Genomic DNA, 26776 nt, shown 5'->3' on the forward strand with positions numbered 1-26776 from the left:
GAACGGGCAACCCTCGAACCAAAAACGGGTCCCGAACCACACAAGGTCGCCAAAGCTCACTCTGCGCCGGCACCGATCAAGTTTGGATTGCTGCCACCAGGGGCACCGAAGATGTTCGAACTTAGGAGGAGTGTCGAACAACCACGAACAGTGTCCACGGAAAGAACCGATGTCGAGGACTCGCAGGACCAGTTTATCGACGCCGACACTGGTAGGCTGTTGTTCCGCAAGCGGAGAATTGCTCCAGAGAAGGCTTTGGACATCCTTTTCTCCTACACACTCGGAACAGGATGCAGGAGAGGGCTATATTGGGGATGATACCACTTATCCTGTGGATAATGACCCTGATGACCAACAACAAGACCAAGTTCAAGCATGGGGAGACCCTACTGACCAAGGTGACCCACAAGATGCTCCTGACACTCATCTTTATAATATCAAACCATCTCCCACTGAAGATACTGCTGCTTTTAACGCCCTCATTGAAAGGGCAGCTGCCAATCACGGAGTGGAACTCCATTCTGACTCTGTGGAGGAGGATTTCTTGGTGGACACGTTCTCCACATCCGAAAGAATGGTCAAGACTCTACCAATGTTGAAAGGGGTTCTTAAACATGCTAAGGACATCTTTAAGGAAACGACCAGGGCACGGGTATTGAACCCGAGAATAGAGAAGAAATACAAACCAGCACCCGGAGACCCAATGTACATTAAGGGTCAATTGCCGTTGGACTCCATGGTAGTTTCTAATGCTCGCAAGAGAGCTAACTCGCAGACTGCTCCTCCTCCAGACAAGGAGTCCAAAGTGCTAGAAACATCAGGCAAAAGGGTAGCAGCACAAGCAGCAAACATCTGGTGCATTGCCAACACTCAGACACTCTTGGCCCGATACGACAGGTCACACTACGATACACTAGAAACACTGCTAGAACACCTACCAGATGAATACAAAGATGGAGCGGAGCTCCTCATCAGAGAGGGACAACTCATTACAAATGCGTCCATCAAATGCGCACTGGATGCAGCTGACACTGCAGCCAGGGCAATCAACACTAGTGTGATGTTAAGGAGGCACGCATGGCGGAGAATATCAGGCTTCAAACCTGAGATTCAAAATAATATCTTGAATCAACCAGTCAACCCAGACTTTTTATTTGGCCCCGAGGTTGACACTACACTGGAAAAGATTAAAAAGGACACTGAAACTGCGAAATCTATGGGGGCTCTACAGTCGCAGCAGTTTCGGAGTGGCTCCTTTCGTCGCCCCGGGAATAGAGGAGCAGCTAGAGGTCAGGGGTCCCAGCAGCAGTACAGTAAAGGAGGTACCCAGAGTACCTATAATAAAAACAATAGGGGTGGATATCGTGGATCCAGCGCCAAAGGCAGAGGACGAGGACACAACAACACCAGGTCCTCCGCCAATAACAAACAGTGATGTCTTGTCGCTGCCCCCCGCCCACATAACACCGGTCGGTGGGAGACTCCAACAGTTCCTGCCAGTCTGGAGATCCATCACCACAGACAGGTGGGTCAGAGAAATTGTCCAGTACGGTTATTGTCTGGAATTAACATCCAATCCACCCAACATACCACCAAGACACCGTCCTATGTCCGCAGAGCACTTGACATTATTGCGGCAAGAAGTACTAAGTATGCTGCAAAAAGGAGCCATAGAGCTCGTGCCTATGGAACGGCGGGGGTCGGGGGTGTACTCTCTGTACTTCTTAATCCCAAAAAAGGACGGGTCTCTACGACCTATACTAGACCTCCGCCCTCTCAACCAATACATTCTGTCAGAGCATTTTCATATGCTCACCCTCCAGCAGGTTCTGCCGTTACTCAGTCAGGGAGACTTCCTAGCAACACTAGATTTAAAGGATGCGTATTTCCACATACCCATACACCCATCACACAAAAAATATCTCAGGTTCACTCTTCAGGATCAGCATTATCAGTTCAAAGTACTCCCTTTCGGAGTAACAACAGCGCCCAGAGTCTTTACCAAGTGCCTAGCGACAGTGGCCGCACACTTAAGGAGACAGCACATTCACGTCTTCCCTTACCTGGACGACTGGCTTGTTCAGGCAAAGTCAGCCCAGCAGTGTGCCAGCCACATATCCCACACCATTCACCTTCTTCACAGTCTGGGATTCTCACTGAATTATCCAAAGTCACATCTCCAACCCGCCCACGTACGGCAGTACCTGGGCGCAACTATAGACACTCTGGCTGCCAAAGCTCAGCCAAGTTTAGCGAGAATCAACAGCATGCAACTGCTGATAAAAAAGTTCAGACCACAACACTCCCTTTCAGCGCAAGTGTTCATGCAGTTGATAGGCATGATGGCCTCCTGCATCTTCATAGTCCCGCACGCGAGACTACATATGCGCCCGCTTCAGGACTGCTTAGCACGTCAATGGAATCAGACTCAAGGACAGTTGAAAGACCTAGTGTTGGTGAGCGGTCGGGCATACAGCTCTCTGCATTGGTGGAATCCACACAACCTTTGCAAGGGCCGACCATTCCACGAGCCTGTTCCACAAATAATACTGACGGCGGACGCGTCTCTCCAGGGATGGGGAGCTCATGTACTCAATTACACAGTGCAGGGACTATGGACGACACAGCAACAGAAGATGCACATCAACCTTCTGGAACTGATGGCTATCTTACTGGCAATGAAGGCATTCAAAGTACACTTGTGCAACAAAGTCGTGTTGATCCGGACGGACAACATGACTGCCATGTACTACATACAGAAGCAGGGAGGAACACACTCTCCACAGTTGTCTCATCTGGCTCAGAGCATGTGGAAGTGGGCCATTCAGAGGAACATGTTCCTCATGGCGGAACACCTCCCGGGCAAGGACAACCAGATAGCGGATCTGCTCAGCAGACACAGCCACCAAATGCACGAGTGGGAGCTACATCCATCAGTACTCCAACCGTACTTCCAGCAGTGGGGTCATCCAGAGATAGACCTATTCGCCACAAGGGAAAACGCAAAATGCCAAAGCTTTGCTGCCAGGTTTCCGCATCCACAGTCGCAGGGCAATGCGATATGGATGAACTGGTCAGGCAGATTTGCGTACGCTTTTCCCCCAGCGCCATTAATACCGCTAGTGGCACGCAAACTACGGCAACACTCAATGACACTCATCCTGGTTGCTCCAATGTGGGCACGCCAGCCATGGTACACCACGTTACTAGAACTGTCCGTGGTGCCGCCTCAAAGACTGCGGCTAACACCCAAACTTTTACACAGAACCATGGCGAAATTCAGCACCCAGATCCGCAACAGCTGAACCTGGCGATCTGGCTCCTGAAGTCTTAGAGTTTGGCTACCTGAACCTGCCTCCAGAATGTATGAATATCATCAAGGAGGCCAGGAGACCCACGACCAGAGCTTGCTATGCGGCTAAATGGAAAAGGTTTGTCATTTACTGTAAAAACAATGACATTAATCCGCTGGATGCATCCATTCAGAACATCATCTGTTACCTGTTACACTTATACCGATGCAATCTGGCATACAACTCCATCCGTATACATCTAACCGCAATAGCGGCCTATCTTCAGAACAGGCAGCACCTCTCTTTATTCAAGGTGCCTGCCATCAAAGCCCTCTTAGAGGGACTCAAAAGAGTGATTCCTCCAACTCACCCACCGGCACTGGTGTGGAATCTGAATGTGGTCCTCACCAGATTAATGGGTCCACCTTTTGAACCTCTACATTCATGTGGGATTCAATTCCTCACCTGGAAAGTAGCCTTCTTAGTGGCAATCACTTTGTTGAGAAGAGTTAGTGAACTCCAAGCACTAACCATTCAAGAGCCATTCATACAGGTTCACGCAAACAGAGTTGTACTACGTACTAACCCCACTTTCATGCCTAAAGTCATATCGCAGTTCCACATGAATCAAACTATTGAACTGCCTGTTTTCTTTCCAAATCCAGAAAATGTCGCGGAGAGAATGCTCCATACACTAGATGTAAAGAGGGCCCTCATGTACTATATAGACAGAACAAAGGATTTTAGGAAAACAAAACAACTGTTCGTTGCCTTTTCTCCACAACACAAGGGCAACGCCATTTCCAAAGCAGGGATAGCCAGATGGATCGTTAAATGTATTCAAATTTGCTATGAAAAAGCTAAACGCACATTAACGATTCCTCCCAGAGCCCACTCAACACGAAAGTTAGGGGCGTCCATGGCTTTCCTAGGGAATATTCCTTTCGAGGAAATATGTAGAGCAGCCACATGGTCCACTATACATACATTTACAAAACACTACTGTGTAGATGTACATTCAAAACAGCAGGCAGCTGTAGGACAGGCTGTTCTCAAGACCCTTTTTCAGACTGCTGCAGCTGGCACGGGCAGCCGCCGCTAATAGAGGGACTGCTATATAATCTATGCACAGATATGAATTCAGCAGCCCACATGCCTCGAACTGAATATGCTACTTACCAGTATGCATCTGTTCTTGGCATGTAGGGCTGCTGACATTCATATCGCCCACCCTCCTCCCCGGCGCCTGTAGCGGCTGCAGCACTCAGAATTACTGTATAGCATGGTCATCACTTACGGTATCTACTCCATCACTGCCACAATGGCGAAAAACAATCTGAGGATGGAGAGGATGCCCATGCGCACTGTAGTCCAGGGGAGGAGCCACCTATCTCGTGATACTTCGAAGACTCTTCCAGGACAACAATATGCAATCATCCGGACCCAACACTAGGCGGCGATCTATGCACAGATATGAATGTCAGCAGCCCTACATGCCAAGAACAGATGCATACTGGTAAGTAGCATATTCAATCTGTCCCTGCTTCAGCATAGTGTCATTCGGTTGTATTATCTCTTATTTTTATATTCTGGATTGACAATGCAGTTGTCGCCAAAAAACTATTTGATTATTACTAAGAGAGGGGATTTTCTCCGCCGACATGTTGGGAGCCAGGAGTACATGCTTTAATTGGGTAGACGTTGAGTACTTTCACAAAAATGTGTTTACCCTCCATGCAGCTGTGATCATTTTGTTTTTTATCCAGCTGCCTGAGCTTGAACATTCAGGGTCACAACACTGACTTTGTATTTCTATTAACGTATCTTACATAACTAGATAATTTAAGAGATTTCTTTTTTCTGACAGTAGCACAGATGGGAGGAGGGCAGCCATGAAGAATGTATTGCAGTTCAACCACTCTCCCCTTCCATCAATACATTTAGATTTCAGAGTTTATACTTGTGTTTGAGAGCAGTATGGAATGCCCAGGGCTACATTGAGGTGTATTCCTGGCTTGACAGTGAAACTTATGTAATCAACAAAAAAGAACTTTCAGAACAAGACTGAGAGAGGGTATTAACCTCTGTTCACATGTTGGTTTCCTTGAGTACAGTACTTGGTTGGGCTGAATTTGTGTGCTGTCGCTAAATAGATTGCCTGTATGGCACTTTTTGGCTTGCGCTAAACTTTATACTTGATACAAGAGAATTGAGTGGATTATAATGGCAAGTCAAAGGTTATGGTTATAGGCCTTATCTGTTTATTGTGACATTTTATGATAAAGGTACTAGGCCTGGCATATGTATAGTCAAAAGGCATTTAAGTGTGGATTGTTATTGCTCTATATTAAAGACTACCTCTAGATGTTTTTTAACTGTAATTTCACAGAATACCGTAGTAGGTAAGGGTTTTGGTGCTGGCCTCCCACTTACACAAGCCCTGGGGGTTTTCACTCTGATGATTCTTGTTAGGCCCTGTCCAGTGGTGTTGTACATTGTTTTCCAAGCTGTATTTGTCTATATATTTGTTATCTTTTAATTGTATGCATGATGGTTGCCAGTGTATGTACACTTGTATAGGCTGTGTTGGGTGTAAAGGCAATGTTAAAGAGTAAAGGTTTCATAAGGTCATTAAGAAAAGTCATGCCACATTTCAGAGGTTTGATCTGCTTATTATGAAATGTTATAACAAAGCCAGAAGGCCTGACCTACTTATTGTGAAAGGGACAAAAAAACATGAGAAGCAGGGCTAGTCATCCAACCAGGGAATAATCAAACAAACTCAACTTAAATGTGTTTGTGAATCACAAAACAAATTTGTGTAAAAAATTACTAAAAAGGATTACAGACGACCATAAAGCTTTGTTTTCAGCCTTTCGTTTAACTTATGATTTGTTTGCCATATTTATCTTTTCATAACGCTTTGCGGATTATACAATAGACAAAACTTTTACAAAATCACATACATATTCAACAATATGTACAAAACGTATTTGTAGATCACATATAGACCTTTCAGAACCAATCTGTTCTAATCACAAAACAAGTACAAAACAAGTACAAGACCTTATTGACCTATTGAGACCACACTTTAGGACCAGTGTATCCATCCATAGTGGTTATACGTATTATTTCCAATGTATATAATCCATGTGAAGGTAGCCTAGGGAGAAGACACCTAACTCTCTTTTGTGTCAACCTAATTATTTTTCTCAACATAAAAGATTGTTAATATTCATCTTAGGTTGGCTCCTTCAAATCAAAATAGAGTCAGTGAGTTTCATCCTGTATGATTTCAAAGGCCCCATCAGGACAAGCGGTTGATAGGTGACTGAAATCCTAAAAAACAAAAATATTGTATTTAATACTTCTATTTACATTTTTCTTTTATTTATAGCTACTCTATGCTAGACTACTAGCCTACGTAAACCCACATTATCAGTAAAAAAGTTGGAAGAAATGGCGCGAGATACATGCACATTGCTAGATGCCTAAAACTAAAACAAAGCTATATGGTTGTCGGTAATTATTTTTAGTAATCTTTTATACAATTTTTTTTGTGATTCACAAACGCATTTAGGTTGTGGTTGTTTGATTATACCCTGGTTGGATAACTAGCCTTGCTTCTTATGTTTTTTTGTCTTAGTCTCTAGCCTTAGAGTAGCAGTAATAAAGAATCCCCCCCGCCCCCCCCGTACTGGCTACTTAATGTGAAAAGCATGTGCTTAAAGACAACTGACTTTTAAAAACTGATTGTTTCTACACTGTGCTCATTCATACCTGTCGCCTGGTATGTTTGTTACATGTAAATTCACAGATGGCCATAGTAGGCAAAAGTTTTGGTGCTGATGATTCACCTGAACAAACTGTTGGGATAGAAGTTATGCACTACAATAATCCCTGTATTCAGAGAGATCGCATTCTGCTTTGCCAACTTTCATTCTGTGTGTACATGTACTTTTATGACTGTATGCTGGATGGTTGCCTTGTAGAAAGCTTACACTCAGTACAGGAGTCTTGGTTTTGGTGACATGCCAGTGATAAAGGCTGCAGGTCTGGTTATTTATTCTAAAAAGTTATGATAAAGGCAGTAGGCCAGGCATGTTGATTGTGAAAAGCATATGTTAAAGTCAATAATCATTTATGGGTGGATTGTTATTATTCTAAACCTCTGTATTGAAGCCTACAGATATTTTTTTACTACGGGGAATCTCACAAACTACTTCAGCAGGTACATATATTGCCATGTAAACTTTAATTTTGTGTACATTTGCAATTTTATGACTGTTTGCCTTGTGGGTTTTCTTATACTCCCTACAGTAGGACTGAGTTGGTGACGAGCCAGTGATAACAGCTATAGGCTGGATTGATATGCAGAGAAATGTCATGCCAGATACCATGAGTCTGGCTTCTTTATTATGGGAAGTTATTAGAAAAGGCTTGTTTATTCACTGACTCAATACAAATTGCCCATGGTCTTCGTGCTGCAAGCTCCGATAAACATGTACAGAGTTTTTAAGTGAAATAGTGAAATTAAAATAAGATATTTTTCATTCCTAGTTAATATACTGTTTTATCAAACAAAACCCAATGTACTATAGCTCAGGGAGATAAGGCATCTGCTGCAAAGGTTAAATGCAACCTGGACATCTCTGGTTTGAATCTCTGCAGGATCTGTTTTTTATTATCCGAAGGCTCAAAACATGATTGCTACTTAGTTGGTTTAAAAGTAACCACTTCTGTTCTATAAGGCCATGAGAATTTGGTTGTAAATGCTTCATGTACGAATGGTAATATAAGCAGGGACTGGACTCTTTAATAAAATCAAAATAAACTATTCTGGGAGGCAGGTTGGTTTCCTAACTGGATTTATGGTCAGGAGAATACATCTCACTTGCCTGACTGCACTCTCCTAACCCAAATTTATTGTGCTAAAGTTGGCTGAAAAGACTTGTTGGATGCTAAACAAAAAATATACTAAATATGACTGAAAGCAGAGAGGCAGCAGAGCTAAAGAGTGAGCTCTTTAAAAATGCATCTGAGCCTTACCTGGAGCTGAGAGCCTTGAAACTGATATATCTTCTCCCTTCTGTGTTTTGGGAAGTCAGAGAAGGCAATACCTCATGCCACTCGCAAGTCTGCTACAAATGGAGTGGGGCAGTCAGGTCTGTGCATTATGAAGTGGAACAGTCTGGAAAGAAGAGGGCAGTATTTCATTGCACTATGATGTGTGTTGGGAAATAGTGAGATACTTTGGGCCCATCGGCCTGTTCCTCTCAAGTGTTGCTGAAGAATTGAAGGGCTATCCCTGGGCACATGTATACTGAAAATGCTTGTGCCTTTCTGGGCCTGCTGTGGGGCAGGCTCAGGGAAGGTGCAGGGTAGAAGATGTCTTGTTTTCCCTGGTGCATCACTGTCTCTGTGGGCTGACCTTGGAGATGGCAGCCTCATTGTGTGATCCGCAAGGTGGTCATAACTGACACTAATATGTCAGACCAGCCCTTTTGGCACTGCCAGGTTGCTCTATAGGCGAGTCAGGCCCTGCCAACACATCACAGCTTAGAGCACTTCATTTAGTCACAGTGTTTTCTTACACTACAGAGCATAAAGAGTTTTAGTTTCACTTGTTTTGTTTCAAAGGGCTGTTTTCCAGAAAGGAGTACATGGTCAAACATTTGATCTCTTTGATAAATCCTGAATACTTTCTGTGTTGCTCTTGATTGACTAAAGAAATTGAAAGGCTGGGCTGTTGTAGGCACAGCAAACCTGTTGCTCAGGGCATCTGCTAGTAATGCACCTCCATTAAGTGGCAACTCTGCAATACACAGTTAAACGGAGAGGATGTGGTGTTATGGCAATAGCTGGCAACTTTGGAACTGGGAAACCAGGTTTGTGTCTCTGCGTCACCTCTGCCTGCTAGGGCTGGCAGATTGTCATGCAATGGCTAGCTGACAGTCTGTGCAAGGTCGGAAGCCGGGCCCACCCCTAACCAAAATAGAGTAAGGAAATGTTTTTACATCTGACCTCAAGAACTGGTCCTTGGGCACTGGCCGAATGCTATCCTTCTGAATTTGAGCCTGACTGAAAGCAGGTCAAAAGCAGGCCCATCATTCATGTGCCAGTGACCCTGCCAACAGTGGATGTGTGGCACCCCTTCCGTATTACTGGTAGGCCAGGCCCTGGGGGATGGGGGTCCCGGGACCGAAATCAGCCCGAGGAGGGGGGCCGCATGATCCTCCTCCCCTAAATCATAAAATTACAAAGAAAAAGATTAGAGCAGGGATGGGGCCCAAAATTTGCCCATGCGGGGGCCGCGCAGCCCCATTCAAAAAAGGCTTGGCCTCGCGGGATGGGGTCACAAGGGGCTGAATTTGGCCCAGGGAAGGGGGAGTCACATGGCCCCCCTTCCCATATATATATTTTCTTAATGCTAGACTGGTAAGTCGCTGGGAGCCCCGACCCCTTTCACCACCACTTTGCAAATGCACCTCATGGCGCACAACTGGTTGGGGGATGAAGTTCCCTAGGCTGCAGAGGTCCTTGGAGGGGGGTAACAACCCCTCCGGTTACCTCCAGTAAGTCCCACACAGCGGGATTGCTGAGAGGTTGTCGAAGACCACACCCCCTTTCTCCACCTCTCTGAAAACAGGCCTCCGGGCACACTACTAGTTGAGGGATGAAGTCCCCTTGGCTGCTGAGGGTCCATCATCCCCTCCTGTTACCTCCAGTAAGTACCACCCAGTATGATTGCTGAGAGGTTGTCAAAGGCCCGCCCCATTTCTCCACCCCTCTGCAAACGTGACTACTAGTTCAAAAACCATAGACCTTCACTTAAAAAACCGAAGATTACAGGGAGGTTATAGTTAGGAAATAGAATTTTAAAAACCTTAGAAATCCACTTAAAAAAACCCCCACAAAGGTTACAGGGACATTATAGGAAATAGAATTTAAAAAAACCTTACAAATTCACTGAAAAAAGCACAAGTTACAGGGACGTTATAGTTGGGCTCAGATTTTGCTCGTGCAAAGCCAGTGAAATTCAGCAAGTATGGTCAGCTGAGCGAACTATAACTTGCGCCTCCGCAATGCACTGCTTATGTTAACACATATTACATCACTCATGACATGATCACATTTGCCATCTCTGGGAAATACAATAGCATGTTCTGAAAATGTTGTTGTGATATCCCCAATGTTGACCCCACACTACTCCAATGACTTCCTTTGGAGACTTTTTTATTATCAGACTTCTCAAAATAACACCTGTTCTTCCAAACTTTTATTCAGTTTTCCCACACATTAAAAACAACAGTAATGTCCTAGTCTTAGCACACAGAAAATCATACTCAACTTGTTTCCTGTCACCCGAGAAATGATCAGGGAAGAAGGACTAACAGATTTTAAGTTACAGAAAACATAAAGTCTCTGCCTCTGAATCTTAGCTAACATGGCACCTTCAACAGGCAGCTTTAAAGTAAAGGACCCTATGAGTCTCGTACAGATTCCGTTCCCCCCCCCCAAGGGCTGGTGCCGTTGATGGCAACATCGCCACACAGATGGCCTTGAACTTTGCCAGTCCCTCTAATGGCAACGACTAGATGGTGGCCAACAACGGTAATCCTTTGTGGACCCCACAATTGCCAACACCACCATTTTATAATCACAACCTTCCATGGTTTTATATGACTCTATCTGGCATAGCATTGTAAGATAAAAGAAAGAGGACAGCATAACAGCATGTTTTGGGTGAGATTGTTTTGCTGTCTGTTTGTACTCCAACATTTTAATTTTGTTCACTGATTAGTTGCCAAGTTTAGAATTAACATTATCCCCTTGAGCTGTCCTTACATGTGATACTGAGCCTTTACACTTGACCAAACATTCACTTGGTGTCAAGCTATAACCCTTAACCTAACAAAAACTCAAATACTAACCTGGACCTTACATCTGATCCTGACCGTTAGTAACCCAAAGACGAACTCTAATTGATCCCCTGACATCAACCCTAACTCTGTCCTGACCCCTAACCTTCCGCTACCGATACCCTCAGCGTTAACTCTATCTCTAAACCTAGCCCTAACCATCCAAGAAACCCTAATGCTAACTTTGGCCCTAATCAGAATTCTAACATGAACATTGGCATTTACCCAAGCCTGACCATAATCTGAACCTTAGTTCTGTACCTTATATTTTTTCTCTAATTACAGGTCTGATGGTTTCAAGCTTTGCCTAATTTATCTATTTTTTTATTTCATACTTTAGGTTTTCAATGTTAAATGTTTCAGACTTTTATTGTTCTGTTATTGTGGATACCATCCCACATAAGGAAGTACGAAAAACACCTACCTCTAGGGACTAAGGGCCACATGCATCAAGAGTTATTGCATTCGCAAAGGGACGAATCTCAGAATTGGTCCGTTTGCAAACGCAAAAAAATGCTCTTGACATGTATCAAAGCCTATTTTGCAATTCGGTACCCTGTTACCGAATCGCAAAGTGGGTTTGCTATTCATTCTCCTGTCTTCTGCTTAACCTCTTTTTCATTTCATTGTTGCAGGTCCTTCATTCCAGATGAGCATATGGTGTGGTGCCCAGAACAGCTGCTGCAGTGTGTCCTGGCACACATCCACTACATACCTGACCACTGGCAGGGCCATGCTCATAAGTCTGAGACCAGGGACGAAATGGCCCAGCTCTTCCAGTACAAAGCGGTGAGTGATGCTTGCCCGAGTGTGTACTTTTTTTAATACTCGGTCTTTTACAGATCGTTAGTCAGCAGCTTCTTAAATCTCTCACCCAATCACTTTCTCCTTCTGTTTTCTCTCTTGTACACTCCACAGTTCTTATTACTTATAAACTTACAGTCCAGTCTCTTCTATACTGATAAGACGACCTTCCCAGCAAGGGGTGGAATTGAATACTTTGCACAACGAGAAAAGAGTTTGAAGTGCATGAACACCCTGGCCTTCTTTGTGCCCAGCTTATCAATACATATTGATTCCCTTGATCATTATATTTTCAAATACAGAGGGATTGGACTTGCCTGCTCAGCTCCTTCTTGAGTTCTGCTCTCAGTCTTTTTTTCATGTTACTTTTTATTTCTTTCAAGAGTTTTCTTCTTCCTCATTCTGAGTTCTGCTCTCAGTTACAAGCTCCCACATGTTCCAGAGGTTATTCTTTTAAAGAACGCAGGTCACATATGTCAGACAGTGGCTGTCTATGGATATTTTTGTGATGGTTGGTTTCTGGTTGTATTGTTTGACCACTATCTGATCCTTGGGAAATTAAATGTGCAGGTACTCTGACATTTTGGAACGGATGTTTCCCAAGTTTGAAGACTTGGTTTCAAAGAGGTAGAATATAAACAAGTGACATTTTGTATATGCCCTCATCTCACTGGAATTAGTTTTTCTGTGCAGTCTATCCATTCTGGGAAGAGGGACCATTTGAAATTGCAAGTCGCACCTTGCAAACACCCTCTCAACTGAGATGGCAGTGAGGTAGCTGTGGTGTTCAGTTAGAAATATTGTCAAGTGACCTTGTAGTAAACACCCTTGAAGTGCCCTAATAGGGCCACCCAAACTGGCTTATTTGGATAACCTTACTCCTGGGTGTCAGTAGTCTAATCCTGAGTCACCTGGTAGAGTAAGGTTATTCCCTGCGTCCAGAATCACATCTGGGTGTACCAGCGCAGGATAAGGAACTGAAGGATTAGACCCCATTTGGGGACAACAATTGCAAAAGTAAACACAAATGGCCAGTGAGATAAAGATTGAACTTCACTATTATCAGCTGGGGCAGAGCACTCGACAACTGCATAGTTGGACTCACAATTTGCCAGACCTCCTGTTGGGAAATCCATGACCCAAAGATGGCAAGATAGGACATCAGCTATGACATCTGAATCCTCCTAAAATCTTGAAACCAAACACGTCAGATACAAACCATGCTTTAGTATGTGGCTTCATATGCAGAGTTCCTCGCTCAACATGTTGAGCTCACATGTAAAAGTCAACAAGGACTTTGTTGTCTTCTTTACAGGCCTCAAATTCACCTCAAGTTAAGCCTGTGAAAGTTGCATGCATGTAGTCTCCCACATAATTAAGCAATAACCTGTGATCATATTAACTGGTAAGTCGACTAAGGTTGTGGCTGATGCATGACCATTTTGGTCCAAATTAATCCTTTACTGTCATGTTAGGTGTATGCTCATGTGGAGATTGTTACAGCTCTATCCTGTAGTATGGTGGATATCCTTGTTCTAACGTGCTTATTCTTGCACCCCGATTCATCTCTCATTGGGCTCCTCTGTGCATGATATGCTTTATACACATTATAAGTAATTAGAATAATTATCACTAAAACTGCTCTCTTTTTGAGCCTTTGTCACCATCATTAATAAGAAAGGTTTGGGGACTGGCACACATCATGAATTTGGCTTTGCCTATGCAGAGTTCTGCCTGTGGCATGTCTATTCCAGGCCTTGACTGACAAGCTTTTGAGGTTTTGTTCAAGAAGCAGAAGGGTCCGACGTTGTTTCTGTTGATTCCAGAGACCCCAGATGAAATGGTGAGCCTGGTCTCCAATGGAAGAGTGCTTCTATGTAACATCTGTAGTCCGTTTTCTTGTGGAATTTAATACAATGCTGTAATTGTGAAATGTCTTGCCATGACTTAAACTCCATCCAGTGCTTCTCAGCCCCCCTAAGATATTTGTAGTTCATGGTTCTTGAGGTTGTACACAGTCATTTCAGACCTAACTTCCAGCAAAGGAAAGAGAGGAGGTACTAACCACAATATTTCCAAAGGTGTCTTTACCTGCTCCTCTTCCTCAAAAACGCCACACTTAAGACAACATTGTAGACAATTCAGTGTTAGTCCATGGTTTGAGCATGATGACCTATTATCCTGCTACTCTGTTGGTGATCCACCAGTTGTTCACACTCCCTCCTTCCATCTTCACAGTTCTGGTTTTAACTGTCATGCACATGTTATTCAGAAGCGATTGGTGCCTGTAGGAACCAGATTGAGCTCCCTTTATTGCAAAATGCACTTGTCAAAATGCATGATGCTTGGGCTTCTTCACCTGTGACTGTCCACTTGAAGGCTTCGACCTTTGAGTTTTATATTTATGTATTTGTTTATTTATAAAGTTTTATATAGCGCAAACAAGATCCAGGGGGATATCAGAGCGCTTTACATTAGGATGGAAGGAAGGACATAAATGCAAAGTCAACAACAAGTTATGTTATACCATACTTACAGCGCGCACTAATACTCGAGAGTGTCCTGGCGCGGAGGCTGAAAGCTAAACCCTGTGGGAAGGCCATTAGAGCGCACCTAAGAATAGAAAAGTTTTCAATTGTTTTTTGAAAAGCCTTCGGTCTTGAATGACTCGAAGCTTCAAAGGCAAGGCATTCCAGGCGATGGCTGCTTTAACTGAAATAGACTGGCCACCCAAACGCGCCCTGCGAGAGATCAACAGCCGTCGCAGGGAGGCGGACCGCAGCACTCTATTTGGGGCATAGAAGGCAAACCGCTTTTGAATATAGAGAGGGCCAGTGTTATGCAGTGCTCTGTGCACCAAAGTCAGAGCTTTAAATTGCACTCTTTGGAAAACCGGCAGCCAGTGCAGATCGCGAAGTTGTTTTTTAACGCTAAGTCTACCTGAGATGTTAAACAGGAGTCTGGCAGCAGCATTCTGTATAGTCTGCAATTTATTAAGTAGGTATCTTGGAATCCCCAGATACAAAGCATTTGCATAGTCGAGCCGAGAAAGGATAAGGGCACGAACCACAGTTTCCTTAGCTGACTGAGGCAGCAGCGGCAGGAACCTTCTCAAGGACTTAAGAATACCGAAGCACAATCCAACCAGTTTATTAATTTGATGAGTAAACCGTAGGTCTTCTACAAACCAAACCCCCAAATTTTTCACAGGAACACCCTCTGAGATCGGACTGGGAAAGTCAGGTGGCCACAGAGATTCTCTGAAGTTAGATGTAAATTGACCATACAAGAGAACCTCGGATTTATCTTCATTACATTTCAACTGGGCAGAAGCCAACCACCTAAAAACTGCCGATAGACAGTTCTGCGCAGCCACAGTTGACAGATCTGAATCCTTCCATGTAAAAAGAAGTTGCGTGTCATCCGCATAGGCAATTATTTTAGCACCCATCTCCTCTGCCAAAAAGATCAGGGGTGTAAGGTAAATATTAAAAAGCAAAGGACCTAAGGAAGAGACCTGCGGGACACCCGTAGATACCTTCCGCACCGTAGAGGAAAAGGGAGGCATCCAAACCTGCTGGGACCGATCCTCCAGGAAAGATTTTATCCAATCCCAAGCAGGACCACCAATACTGATGTTTGACAGGCGAGATAGGAGTAGCCAATGGGGAACCGTATCGAAGGCGGCAGAAAGATCGAGTAAGACCAAAGCTGCTCTGCCGCCTGCATCAAGGCACTCCTGAATAGCTTCTGCCACTTCTACCATCGCGGCCTCGGTACTGTAGGATGACCTAAACCCAGACTGAGCAGGGTGAAGGAGGCCGGAAGATTCCACAAAAGCTTCCAGTTGCCGAAAAGCCACCTTCTCACAGATTTTTGCCATAGCTGGGAGAAGAGAAATGGGGCGATAGCTGGATAGTTTGGTGGGATCAAGTGAGGGTTTTTTCAAAAGTGGTAAGAGTTTAGCCTGCTTCCAGCTACTCGGAACAGTGGAGGTTTGCAGAGATAAATTTATAATTCTATTTACCTGAGAGATCACCTCAGCAACACCGGCTAGCACGCTGGCCGGAGCAGGGTCGGAAGGGTATCCTGATTTAAGTAGTAGTAAAACAAACAAAAAAAGCAGGAATTGTTACAAATTCAGGGACAGTTACACCAAAGGAGGGTCATAAAGTAAACAAGTTTGCGCGGGCACAGAGGGGAGCGTTGTGCATGGAAAAGAGGAGCAGTAACGGATGATGGTACAATGGAAGTAGGAATAATGCCTTCGAGTAGGTGAGCCCTGCCCAATCAGGGTTAGAATGTATTCATTAAGAATCTTTTGCCTTCCAATTTGAACACCGTCGTTGCAGAGATTTTGCGTACTTCTGGAGGAAGAGAGTTCCAAATCTTTGGGGCGGTGTGGGAGAAGGCTCTGTGACATGTTCTCTTTTTCTTAACCTCTTCAGTGCCCTGCCCTTTCCACGCCCTGTGCCAGGCGTTTCATTAGCGGGCGGGGTTCATGACGAGATAGTCTCGTCATGGGCACAGCGCAACCGCGCTCCATGACGAGACTATCTCGTCATGGGCACTGAAGGGGTTAAGGATGAGTGGTTTCAAGAGGAAAGTATTGGTGCTCCTTGAGGCTCTTGCCCCACAAGAAAGCTCAATTTTTTGCGCTAGGTACCTGGGAGAATTGAAGTGACGAGCTTTGTGCGTCAGAACAGCAATCTTTAATTGAATACGAGCTTCAAAGGGCAGCCATTTGAGAGATTTTAGAACTGAAGATATGTGCTCATTTCACTTTGAGCCTGTAACCAGTCTAGCCGCGGAGTTCAGCGATACTCTTAGAGGAGCCAGAATGTATTTGGGTAGGCCGCAGAGGGTCGCGCTGCCGTAGTCAAGCCTCGGCAGGACAAGCGCTTGGACCACCTGCTTGAAATCGTTTTGTGGAAGAAAAGGTTTGATCTTCCTATGTGTCCTCATCAAGTGATTTGCTCCCTTGCAGACCTTACTGATGTGATTTTTCTGTTTTCCAGAATGGAAAGGAGGTTGTCCTGAATAACCATGTTGAATGCTGAGGAAAGGTCCAGAAGGATCAGGAGGCAGGATTCGTTTTGGTCAAGCATTTTTAAAATGTCATCCATAATGTGAATGAGCACCGATTCGGTGCTGTGCCCCTTCCGAAAGCCAGATTGATGCTGGTACTAGTGAAGCGTTTACAATTCTTGTCCAGGTGGGGATGAGAACATTCTTGATTTCTTTGGAGATGGCCGGGGGCAACGGATCATTGAAGTGGTTGGATGGGTTTATGTTATGAAGGATCTTGGTGATGTCTTTTTTACTAAATAGGGTAAAGGTGCTCCAGGACGCATTGTTCTTGATGTTCATGTTAGTAGAACTGCGTTTTTCACAGAGGTCAAGAGGTGATCTGTCACTGGAGGAAGGCAATAGAGGCTTCTTAGAGGCAAGGTCAATGGTGATGAGTCTTTCTTTCTCAGTGAAGAAAGCAGCCAGTTCATCGCAGGAGGGAGATCTGCCACCAGGATCAGAGTTGGTTGGACCTACAACTGATTGCTGTTTGACCAATTCGAAGACTTTCTTCAAGCGGTTTGCCGCTTGATCCAGTTGGTGTCTGAAATAGTCAGCCTTCGCGCTCTTAATTTGTTTGTTGTAAAGGCTCCTAGCCTCTCTAAGGAGTTTTAGTTGGCCCACAGAGGGATTGGATCGCCAGGAACGTTCGAGTGATCTCAGGTTGCGGCGTTCCATGTTTAAATTGTCATTATACCAGGGTTTGGATAATTTTGTTGAGGCATTTTTTTGTTGGATTGGAGCGAAGTCATCCATGATGTTGGAGATGGTCGAATTGTAGGAGTCAGTGAGCGACTGCACTTCGGCCACGTCAGCTAGGGAGGAGAGGGCCGATTTACAGTGGGAAACTATTTCATCGGAGTTTATTGATCTGAGGTCCCTTTTCTAGATCTTTACTTTTGTAGGTTGAGCCTTCCTCAGCTACATCTCCCTGTTGATAAAAAAAAAGGATGCAGTGGTGGCGGACCAGTCACATGGGATAATGGAATCCAAGGTGACTGACTGTTCATTGGAGATAATGAGGTCTAAGGTTTCTCCTTTTATATGGGTTGGTTGGTCACAGTGCTGAGTCAGGTCTTGCTCATTTAAGAACGATATTTTAGGCAGGATACTGTGGTGTCATTGGGGTTCGACCAGTGGAGGTTGAAATCACCAAGGAAGATTTGGGCCACCATTGAATCAACATTGACGGAGATGATTTCCATTAGTTGCTCGATAAAGGGGAGCTTGTCTCCCGGGGGGTGGTAGAAGGTGTGAAGTTTACAAATCGGTAGGTTCTTGCTTGAGATGCTGAGACAAACGTATTCACAGGAGGAAGGCGTAGAGGACTCTCATTGAGAGATCGAGATTGTGTTTCTGTGAATACAGGCTAGGCCACCACCCAACTTCCGAGCTCTGTCTAGCCTAATTATGTCGTGAGTGGGTGGTACTAGGAGGTCTAGGATAGGAGTGGAGGAGAGATTTTGCCAAGTTTCATTGAGGATGATGTCTAAGTCCTTGTGTTGGATGAGGTCGAAGATATCGGAGGCATGTTTGCTGGCTGATCTGCAATTGAGTAATGCACATTAGAGATGTAATGGAAGTGGGGGGAGGCGTCTGAGTGAGGTTGTCAATATTGCTGCTTATAGGATTGCGAGGAGGTTCTCTGTACGGGCTAGAATGGATAGGTTGAATTTGTCTCGGCTGGATCATGTTGGGGTTGAACCGGGTGGAGTAAGAGTTGTAAGGGACAAGGAGATCCATGGACAATGGAGGGGGGGAACACATCTTCTAGGCCGGGAGGTATCGTTGGGTAGGGGAATGCATTTCAGGAAGGCTGACCGATGCAATCACTCTCCCTTGTGGAGGCGTTGGGCAACTTCGCAGATGTGAGGAATTAGCTGATCACGGGGAAAATATCATTATAGAGGGCTTTCAGTTCATGTAGCTCGGAGGTGAGAAGGTGGAATTGGAGAGATTTGTCATCCAGGCGCGCTGCCAAGTCGGGTGTTGGGCTGGAGGAGGAGTAGGGAAAGCGAGAGGGGAAGGGGGGTCTTGGCGTAAGTCCTTAGGATCCGGGGTGGATGTGAAAGGTTCCTTGGTAGGAAGTAGATCAAGTGGGACTAGCGAAGTTATATGTTCTTTTAATAGTGAGGTTGGCGCGTTGACAAAGGGGGTGTGATCGCTGGGCTGAGGGTTAGGTGTAGTCAGAACCAGAGTGAGTGAGATGTCCTCCGGGATCGCAGACAAGTCAGGGAGTTGGGGTGTAAGAAGTCTCTCTCCATCTGAGTCAGGGGGACTACCTGGTTGGGGCAGGTCGACAGGGGACAAAACCAATCTGTGACGATCATTCTGCTTTACCTTTCCTTTGAACCCGTGGCATCCCAGGACCAAAGGTAGCAAAATGAAAACGCTTCGCTAATGCTGGCACAATTAATTTAAACAGATTTCTTCTGTAGAACCGTAGCCACTATTTTATAGGGTGAAGTTGTTCTTTTGACTCGTTCTTTTTCTGTGCTTTAAAAGTTTCAGCGCATTCCCAAAATGCCAGGAGGACTTTCTTTCTAATTTCTTTTTTTGAATTAGTGTTCCAGCACTGTACAGTGCTGCAAAACCTGGTGCTGAAGCCTCTAAGATTGTTCCTGGAATGCAAACAGCCTTTTTGACCTGTAAATAAGTTATTCATTTCTTACTGCGGCTTGCCTGGAAAGCCCTCCCAGTTCTACATCCCTGGATGGTATCTGCAAAATGGCATCTTGGGCAATCCCCCAATTTCTGCTAATGCTGTGGATTGAAGGTCCGATACAGGGCACATTTTGAGCTCTGTTTTGGCAATACTGATTGACTAGTATCTTTAGCGCTTACTTCCGGGGTTTTGATAGCTGCCTCCTGATACAGTGTTCTATTTCTGCAGTCTTCAATAGGAAAAAAATAGAATATTCACCATGGAGATGTATGCTCCTAGTAAACAGCCCCTTCTTGCTTATGGCTGTCACTTATGATGGTGGAAACATAGAGCTTTTACCTGGAGGATATCACTTCTGTGTAGATAGATGCTGGACAGTTGATGCACCGGCATTACAAAAGTTGCTGTGATAAGTATTATGTGCCTCTCCTGTGTATCCTAGCTTCTGCATTTTTTCCTTTGAACTTAACACCTTGAAACTCGCTTATCATTGTGCCCCCTCTCTATCTTCGTTCGTTGTCTTTTTCTGAGCCTTAATATCCACTTGCTTCAGCTTTTATTCTCTCCCTCATTTTCTTTGTACTTGACTCAATCTGTGCCACTCACTCGTTCTCTCACTCTTGCTTCTTACATAAATTCCTATTCACATTCACTCTCCTTTCTCTTTCTCTATCTATCTACTTCCCCTGCTCCATCTGGTTCTCTTGATATGGTTTGTTTCCCTTCTCTGTAATGTCTTGGCTTCCACTCTCTCAAGCGCCTTGTCTCACCCGCTCTGTGCCCCCTCTAGGTCTTTATCCTGGAAGAACTCCTAAGCCCCATCATCACTCCATTCATCCTGATCTTCTCGTTGCGCCACAAATCCCTGGAGATTGTGGATTTCTTTCGAAATTTCTCTGTTGAAGTGGTTGGCGTGGGAGACATCTGCTCCTTTGCACAGATGGACATCCGGAAGCACGGGAACCCACAGGTATGGATGGCTTTAGGCGTCTTTGTGAACGAACATAATATGGGCGCATAATGGGGACAGACCATATCCTAAGGATGTGTGCTCGGGAACGCATGTTTAAATAAAGCGAAAGGGACTCTAGCACAATGTTGTCAGTGTTCACAGTTTGCCAAGAGCAGGTACAGACAGGATAGTTTGACTAAGTGACCTGATAGACCTCATCTACTTAAAAGTGATGCAGAACTTTCCCCAGAAAGGCAGACAGCTTAGGCCAAGAGACTGATTTATGGGCAGCAACAGAGGGAAAGGGATTGTACCGATTACATATATTTGTGGTCATATTAGGACTTCATATCAAATAAGCTCAAAGGAATTTCACTTGAGAAGGAGCAAAGGCTGATGGTATGTAGGTTCTATTTTTCCACAGTGCTGCTGTTTCATCTATAGTTTACCACCTTGTAATCTGTTGGTTTTCCTTTTCGTTAGAATCTGTTTTCTACTCGCACCTCCCTTGCTCCTGTATAGTTTGTGCCTCTTCTCTGTACCGGATGTGACCTGTCTCTCTTCCCTCGTGGTTCCTGTACCCTCTTCTCACACCTTGCTCTCTGCTTCCCCAGTGGCTGTCAGAAGGGCAGACGGAGGCCTCCGTGTACCAGCAGGCCGAGAACGGGAAGACGGAGCTGTCCCTCATGCACTTCGCCATCACTAACCCACACTGGCAGCCGCCTCTCGAGAGCTCCGCCTTCTTGGGGCACCTCAAGGAAAAAGTGCACCATGACGCCGCCCTTGCGCCTCCCGCCCAACGGATCCTTTCCGAGGCGCCGCTGTGCAGCTCGCTTCTGTCCAACGAGTCCGCTACCGCGGTGAGTGTTTCACGCAGAGCGTCCTGGGCGCGTGGGTGGGGCAGGTTTGTCAACGTGATCCGTGCTGGGGTTATAATGAGTGTGTCGGCGAGTGATGCGTTTGAGAGTGGTTATATATTATCCCGGAGGTGGACAGGCTTTGCTAGTCTCTATACCTTTATTAGGAGCCGCCTGGGTCTTCTATGGAAAAATGTGTGTAGTATATATGTTTTTGTATTTTAATGGCAAGTGTTAATGAAGGATTCTCTGGATTGGGTTAATATTATGCGTATATCGTTTTCTGTATCAAACATGACTTTTTCAAGAGCGTTTTATTTAGAGCTCTGCAGGGGTACACGCCGCCCACCGTGCCAAGAAGTTGGACCCCACTGAAAAAGATGCTGAATTCGCCCCTGTGTATTTTCCAAACCCCGGGACGCTTTCAGCAGCGCCTGCACGTTGTCTGCTTTGGATCCGCAACAACCTGCAGGCGGGGACGGGGCTTTCTTATGTCGGACTCCTGCTGGGCCCATAACAAAAAGAAGCAGAAAAATTGGTTCCCAACAGAACCAATTTTTCTGCTTCATGTACTCACCCAGGTTCTGAGGGTTACTGGGTTACCCCATTAATTTTAATGGGGGCCCATAACAAAGGCCGAATCTGAGGGGCCATCAGGCCTCCTTTTGTTGGAGTCTCCTGGCTGGCAGCAGTGAGGATCCTCACATCTAGATACAGATGCAGCATGTAGCAGAAAGGAAACAAAGGCTCACACCTTGTTAGCACCCCACACATTCTTAAGAGAGGCATCTTTTCACTTTCAGGCTCTGTTTAGGAGATATGCATGCACTGTAAGAATGTCAGATGTGTTGATCTTTCCCAGTATTTGCACAAAATAAATAACATTTATATCGTGCATACTGCCCCTGAGGAAACGTTGGAATAAGTAAAATATCACTATTTTTTTCTTTTAAAACATATGGGTAGAGGAAGCTTTACGCTGACAAAAGGCAAAATTGGTTTATGTGAAGCTTACAAAAGTGTGAATCTTCTGCCTAAATAAGGAGGGTTTGCAAGTAAACTCGAAATGTACTCATGATAGACCTGCTTAACATATATGTGACGGCTTAAGATCTGATGTCACTTCATGGATGCCATTTCCTGTGATGTCACGCGCTGTGATGTCACGCGCGCGATGTCACATTCCGTGAGTCATGTTACGTGCTCCTGAGGCCACTTGCATACTGATTAATTAGGTTAGTCCCCCCACTTTTTAGGTCTCGGCTAGCGAAGGCTGCGTTTGCGCAGTCTCGCTCGCGAGATTTAATGTTTTTTAGTACGGGGCTTGAACCCGCCCCTCTTCTCCATTGGCTGGCTTCCTAAACGGAGGCCAGCCATTGGAGGAGAGGGGCGTCTGTCCGTTTAAGCCCCGTCTTTTCCGGATTCGGGGGGGTGTTTTTTACTTTCTTTCTCTCCTCTGTAATGTAAACATTCTAGCCAATGGAAAGAGGAGAGAAAGAAAAACACGCCCCCCAATCCGAAAATGCCACTGCGTTTCTCCGAGGCATTTCTGCTTGACCTCGGAGAAAGGCGGTGGTCTTCATGGCGTCATCCCCGTCCACCACTCCCCCTGCTCTCGGCTCCCTCGGTGCTCCTCGGTCTAAACACGGTTCCTCCAACTTGGACGGTCCCGCCTTTCCGCGGATGGCTCGCTGTCTGGTGAAGCCCATCCATGAGAGAGCCTTTCCGTCCCTCCGCCCCCTCGCTCATCATTTCACTGATGACTGCCCAGGCTTCACAACATCACTCACACAGACAAAAGTCACTAGGAAAACTACACAAAGCACTAAAAACACCATTAGAGTTGCCGCTCCTGCTAGTCAAACAACTCCTGCTTTAATTATGGGTCTATCTGCTGGCTAAATACCACTGGCACACACTGCTTGCCATCAAGCCCCCGATGTGCTACGTACTTCCTGGCAATCACCAACGTTGAATCGTTTGCAGGATACAGTAAACTGGTTTATAGAGGTTAGAAATGGCAGAAGCGCGGTGTGCAGGAAAGTCCGCTACGTGCAGCTTGCCCCCCCCCCCCGTACTGTACAGGACAGTAAAAAGGGGGCGTGGGTTACATAGCGACAGTGATTTGAACAGAGGCGACCCGGTCACATATCTGCAATGAAGCTCTCCAAAAGACTTCCGAGTGAAAAACTGCCAAAAGTTGTGCCGCTCAAGCACCCGAGCTGGCGTCACAAGGAGGTTTCTAGCCACACTGCTTGGCTGGCTTCGTGGTTTTAGATATTACACCCCATCCTTCAGTGAAACAACATGGCGAGCGTTTCACCGCGTCATTTCAAAGAGCACGTGAAGGAGACTCCTAGCATTACAAGAAATTGACATGGGAGTGCGGCGATCAGTTTATCGCTGGACAGCCGCAGAAAAAGCCCCACAACACAGCTAATAGAAAATATGTACACCTCTTTATATACAAGCTCTGAACCCACTGCAGCCTTTCATTCAGTTGCATAAGCAAATTCAACATCTCCCTTTGCAGACTTCATAAAGACGATGATGCGAATGCGCACGGAAGCAGCTTGCTATATAGTTACACGATAAGATGTCCATAGTATAGGGGCCAACGCGAGCATCCAGGCCCTGTTCCTTAGACTGACAGCTCAGATTGGCCTGATGTCTTACATACAATGAACAATTACCGCAAAGCTGTCATTAACGCGTGCAGCAAACCAAACAATGAGTACTAGCTTATCCTAGTGACACCAGCACAAGCATATGGGACGTTACACTCACAAGCCGGCTGAGGGAGCGCAGATGGCTCTGTGTGTGTGTGTGGCTCTGTGTGTGTGTGTGTGGCTCTGTGTGCATGTGGGAGGCTCTGTGGGTGTGGCTCTGTGTGGGTGGCTTTTTTTGTAGGTGGCTCTATGCGTGGTGGCTTTGTCTGTGTGTGGGTAACTCTGTGTGTGTGTGTAGGTGGCTATGTGAGTGGCTCTGTGTGTGTGGGTGGCTTTGTGTGTGTGGGTGCAAATGCAATATGTCTCGCATTTGAGAGTGATTAAGCTATTGACATTGTAAATAACAATGCCGTTTCTTTAAATGTTTTAAAAACAAAAATGTCATAAGCAATGCCAATAGCTCTAACTTTAACAATGCCGAGACCATTGCATTGTAAATGCTTGTTCTTTTAGGACTTGCGCCCTGGAGCTCTGGGTATGAGCCCCAGGAAAATTCTTTGTGTGGTTGAACAAAATAAAGTGCATGATTGCTTCCCATGTAAATTAATCGTACCCACAGATTTTCGTCTGGTTAATTAAATTCTTCCATTTGATGGTAAATACATAAATGGGGAGGATTCCAGTCTGAATTTTTTGACCGATGCTCAAAACATTTTGCACTAAAAACTGATAGGCGAAAAATGTGTCATCTATGATTGTAAATAACTGATTTGCAGCATATTTTGTTGTAGATCACGTGCTTTGCATTAGCTGCCACCTAGTGTTGGGCTGTGAGTATTACAGCTTGTTTTGTTCTAGATATGATTTTCTGTTTAGAGAATAATCACTCATGTAGCCGGAACCCACGATGCATCAGCATAAACATTCCAGTTTGATTATTTTCCGTCATCTGGTTCGGAGCTAAACTTCTGCACTCCGTATCCTAGACTGCCTCACAACTTGAGTTAGATGTTATGTTATACGATCAGTACAGAGGCGTAGCTAGAGCTTGTGGCGCCCGGGGCTATACCTCAGATTGCCGCCCCTGGGGGGGGGGGGGGGAGGGGTGCTGGGGAAAAAGGACGGCGAGCACTTGAAAGAGGTCCGAGAGAAACGTAGTATCGCCGCTAATAGTTCATCATACGCGCAGTCGGGTTCTCATATCACCATTGATCAGTGACATCCCAGGCTGTGCAGCTCCTTTAAACCTATCAGCCACTCGTGGATTTAAGCAGAGCAGCTCCTAAAACTGACTTTGCAATGGATCACTAATGGGCACTATAATCAGCTCCTTAAATTTCAAGGCAAAAGCATGGATCAATATCTCAGAAATGCTCAAAGTGTGAACGAAAATATATACACCTTTCTCAATAATGGCCATAAAAAAACCCTAAAGATAATCCATGTCAGCAATGCAGGTCCTGTTTACAGCACAGTACACCGTGTCACGACGCAGATGTTTACAGTTCATCTTCATTACATCTTTCATTACATGAGTATTTTCTATTTTTCTAGTTATGAGCTATATCGTTCCTAGACAACAAATTAACTTCTATTCAAATAAGAAGGCATCCTGAACCTTTCTTCTGACTAATAGAATTGAGTCTACAAACATTTTTTAAAAATAAGATTGAAGTAGAACATAAATAAATCCCACAGGACTATTGATGGAATATAATACAATTACCCTACTTCTCGTTGGCATAGGGTTCTCCATGTCCTGTTCACACGTAAACAGAATAGGGGCAGCTCTGGGGAGTATAAAGTTACATACTGTTTATGGTGCATGTTTTACATGAGATCTCTATCATTGTGTATATGTGGAAGAATACTACTGGATAAGCTCAGAGACACCCCTGCCTACTACTGTACTGGGTGAAAGATAGGGCAAACAGACTGGGGTCAGCACTAGGGAGTACTGTGTGTGCATGCTACTTATGGAGCATGTTCTACATGAGATCTCTCAAAACAAGGGTACCATTTAGTGTGTATGGAAAAATGCTACTAGCTAAGCTCTGAGACACTCCTGCCTGCTGCTGCCCTTGGAGAAAGACGGTTCACACAGAATGGGAGTATGCCTCTAAATAAGAGTGTCATGGTAGAGGTACCATCAAGTATGTATGGGATAATGATAATGGCAAGGCTGAGAGACGTCCCTAACTATTACTACCCTTAGACAAAGAAGATGGAAAAAGAATGGGACATCATAGGGGAGTCATGTGTGTGTGTGTGTGTGTACAGCATATGGTGCACGCCTCTACATGAGTTCTCTCACAGCAGAGGTACCATTTAGTATGTATGGAATCTCATGCATTATTGTGCTTTATGCATCATGATGCATTCATTGGAAATTCATGATAATTAACTTTCTCCAGTGCATTTTCAACACCCTACCCTTTGTCAGACACAGTCCCCACCTTCTTTGCATGTGCTGCCCCACCACACTTAGTCTCAACAAACATGGTGCCTCCAGAGCAGGTCAGAATTGAAGGTGGTATGACATAG

At 45.1% G+C, this 26776-nt stretch overlaps 1 protein-coding gene across 1 annotated transcript in view; it reads left to right on the top strand.

Moving 5' to 3' along the window:
• Positions 1-26776, top strand: part of LOC146796113 (autophagy-related protein 9A-like) — a 236975-nt gene that overhangs the window by 127748 nt on the left and 82451 nt on the right. Inside the window, exons 8-10 of the mRNA XM_085628481.1 lie at positions 11851-12004; positions 20545-20724; positions 21321-21566. Coding sequence (XP_085484607.1) covers positions 11851-12004; positions 20545-20724; positions 21321-21566 — 580 coding nt within the window. The remainder of the gene's footprint in view (positions 1-11850; positions 12005-20544; positions 20725-21320; positions 21567-26776) is intronic.

The sequence above is a fragment of the Triturus cristatus genome, chromosome 10 (genome assembly GCF_964204655.1).
Source record: "Triturus cristatus chromosome 10, aTriCri1.1, whole genome shotgun sequence".
Lineage (NCBI taxonomy): Eukaryota > Metazoa > Chordata > Amphibia > Caudata > Salamandridae > Triturus > Triturus cristatus.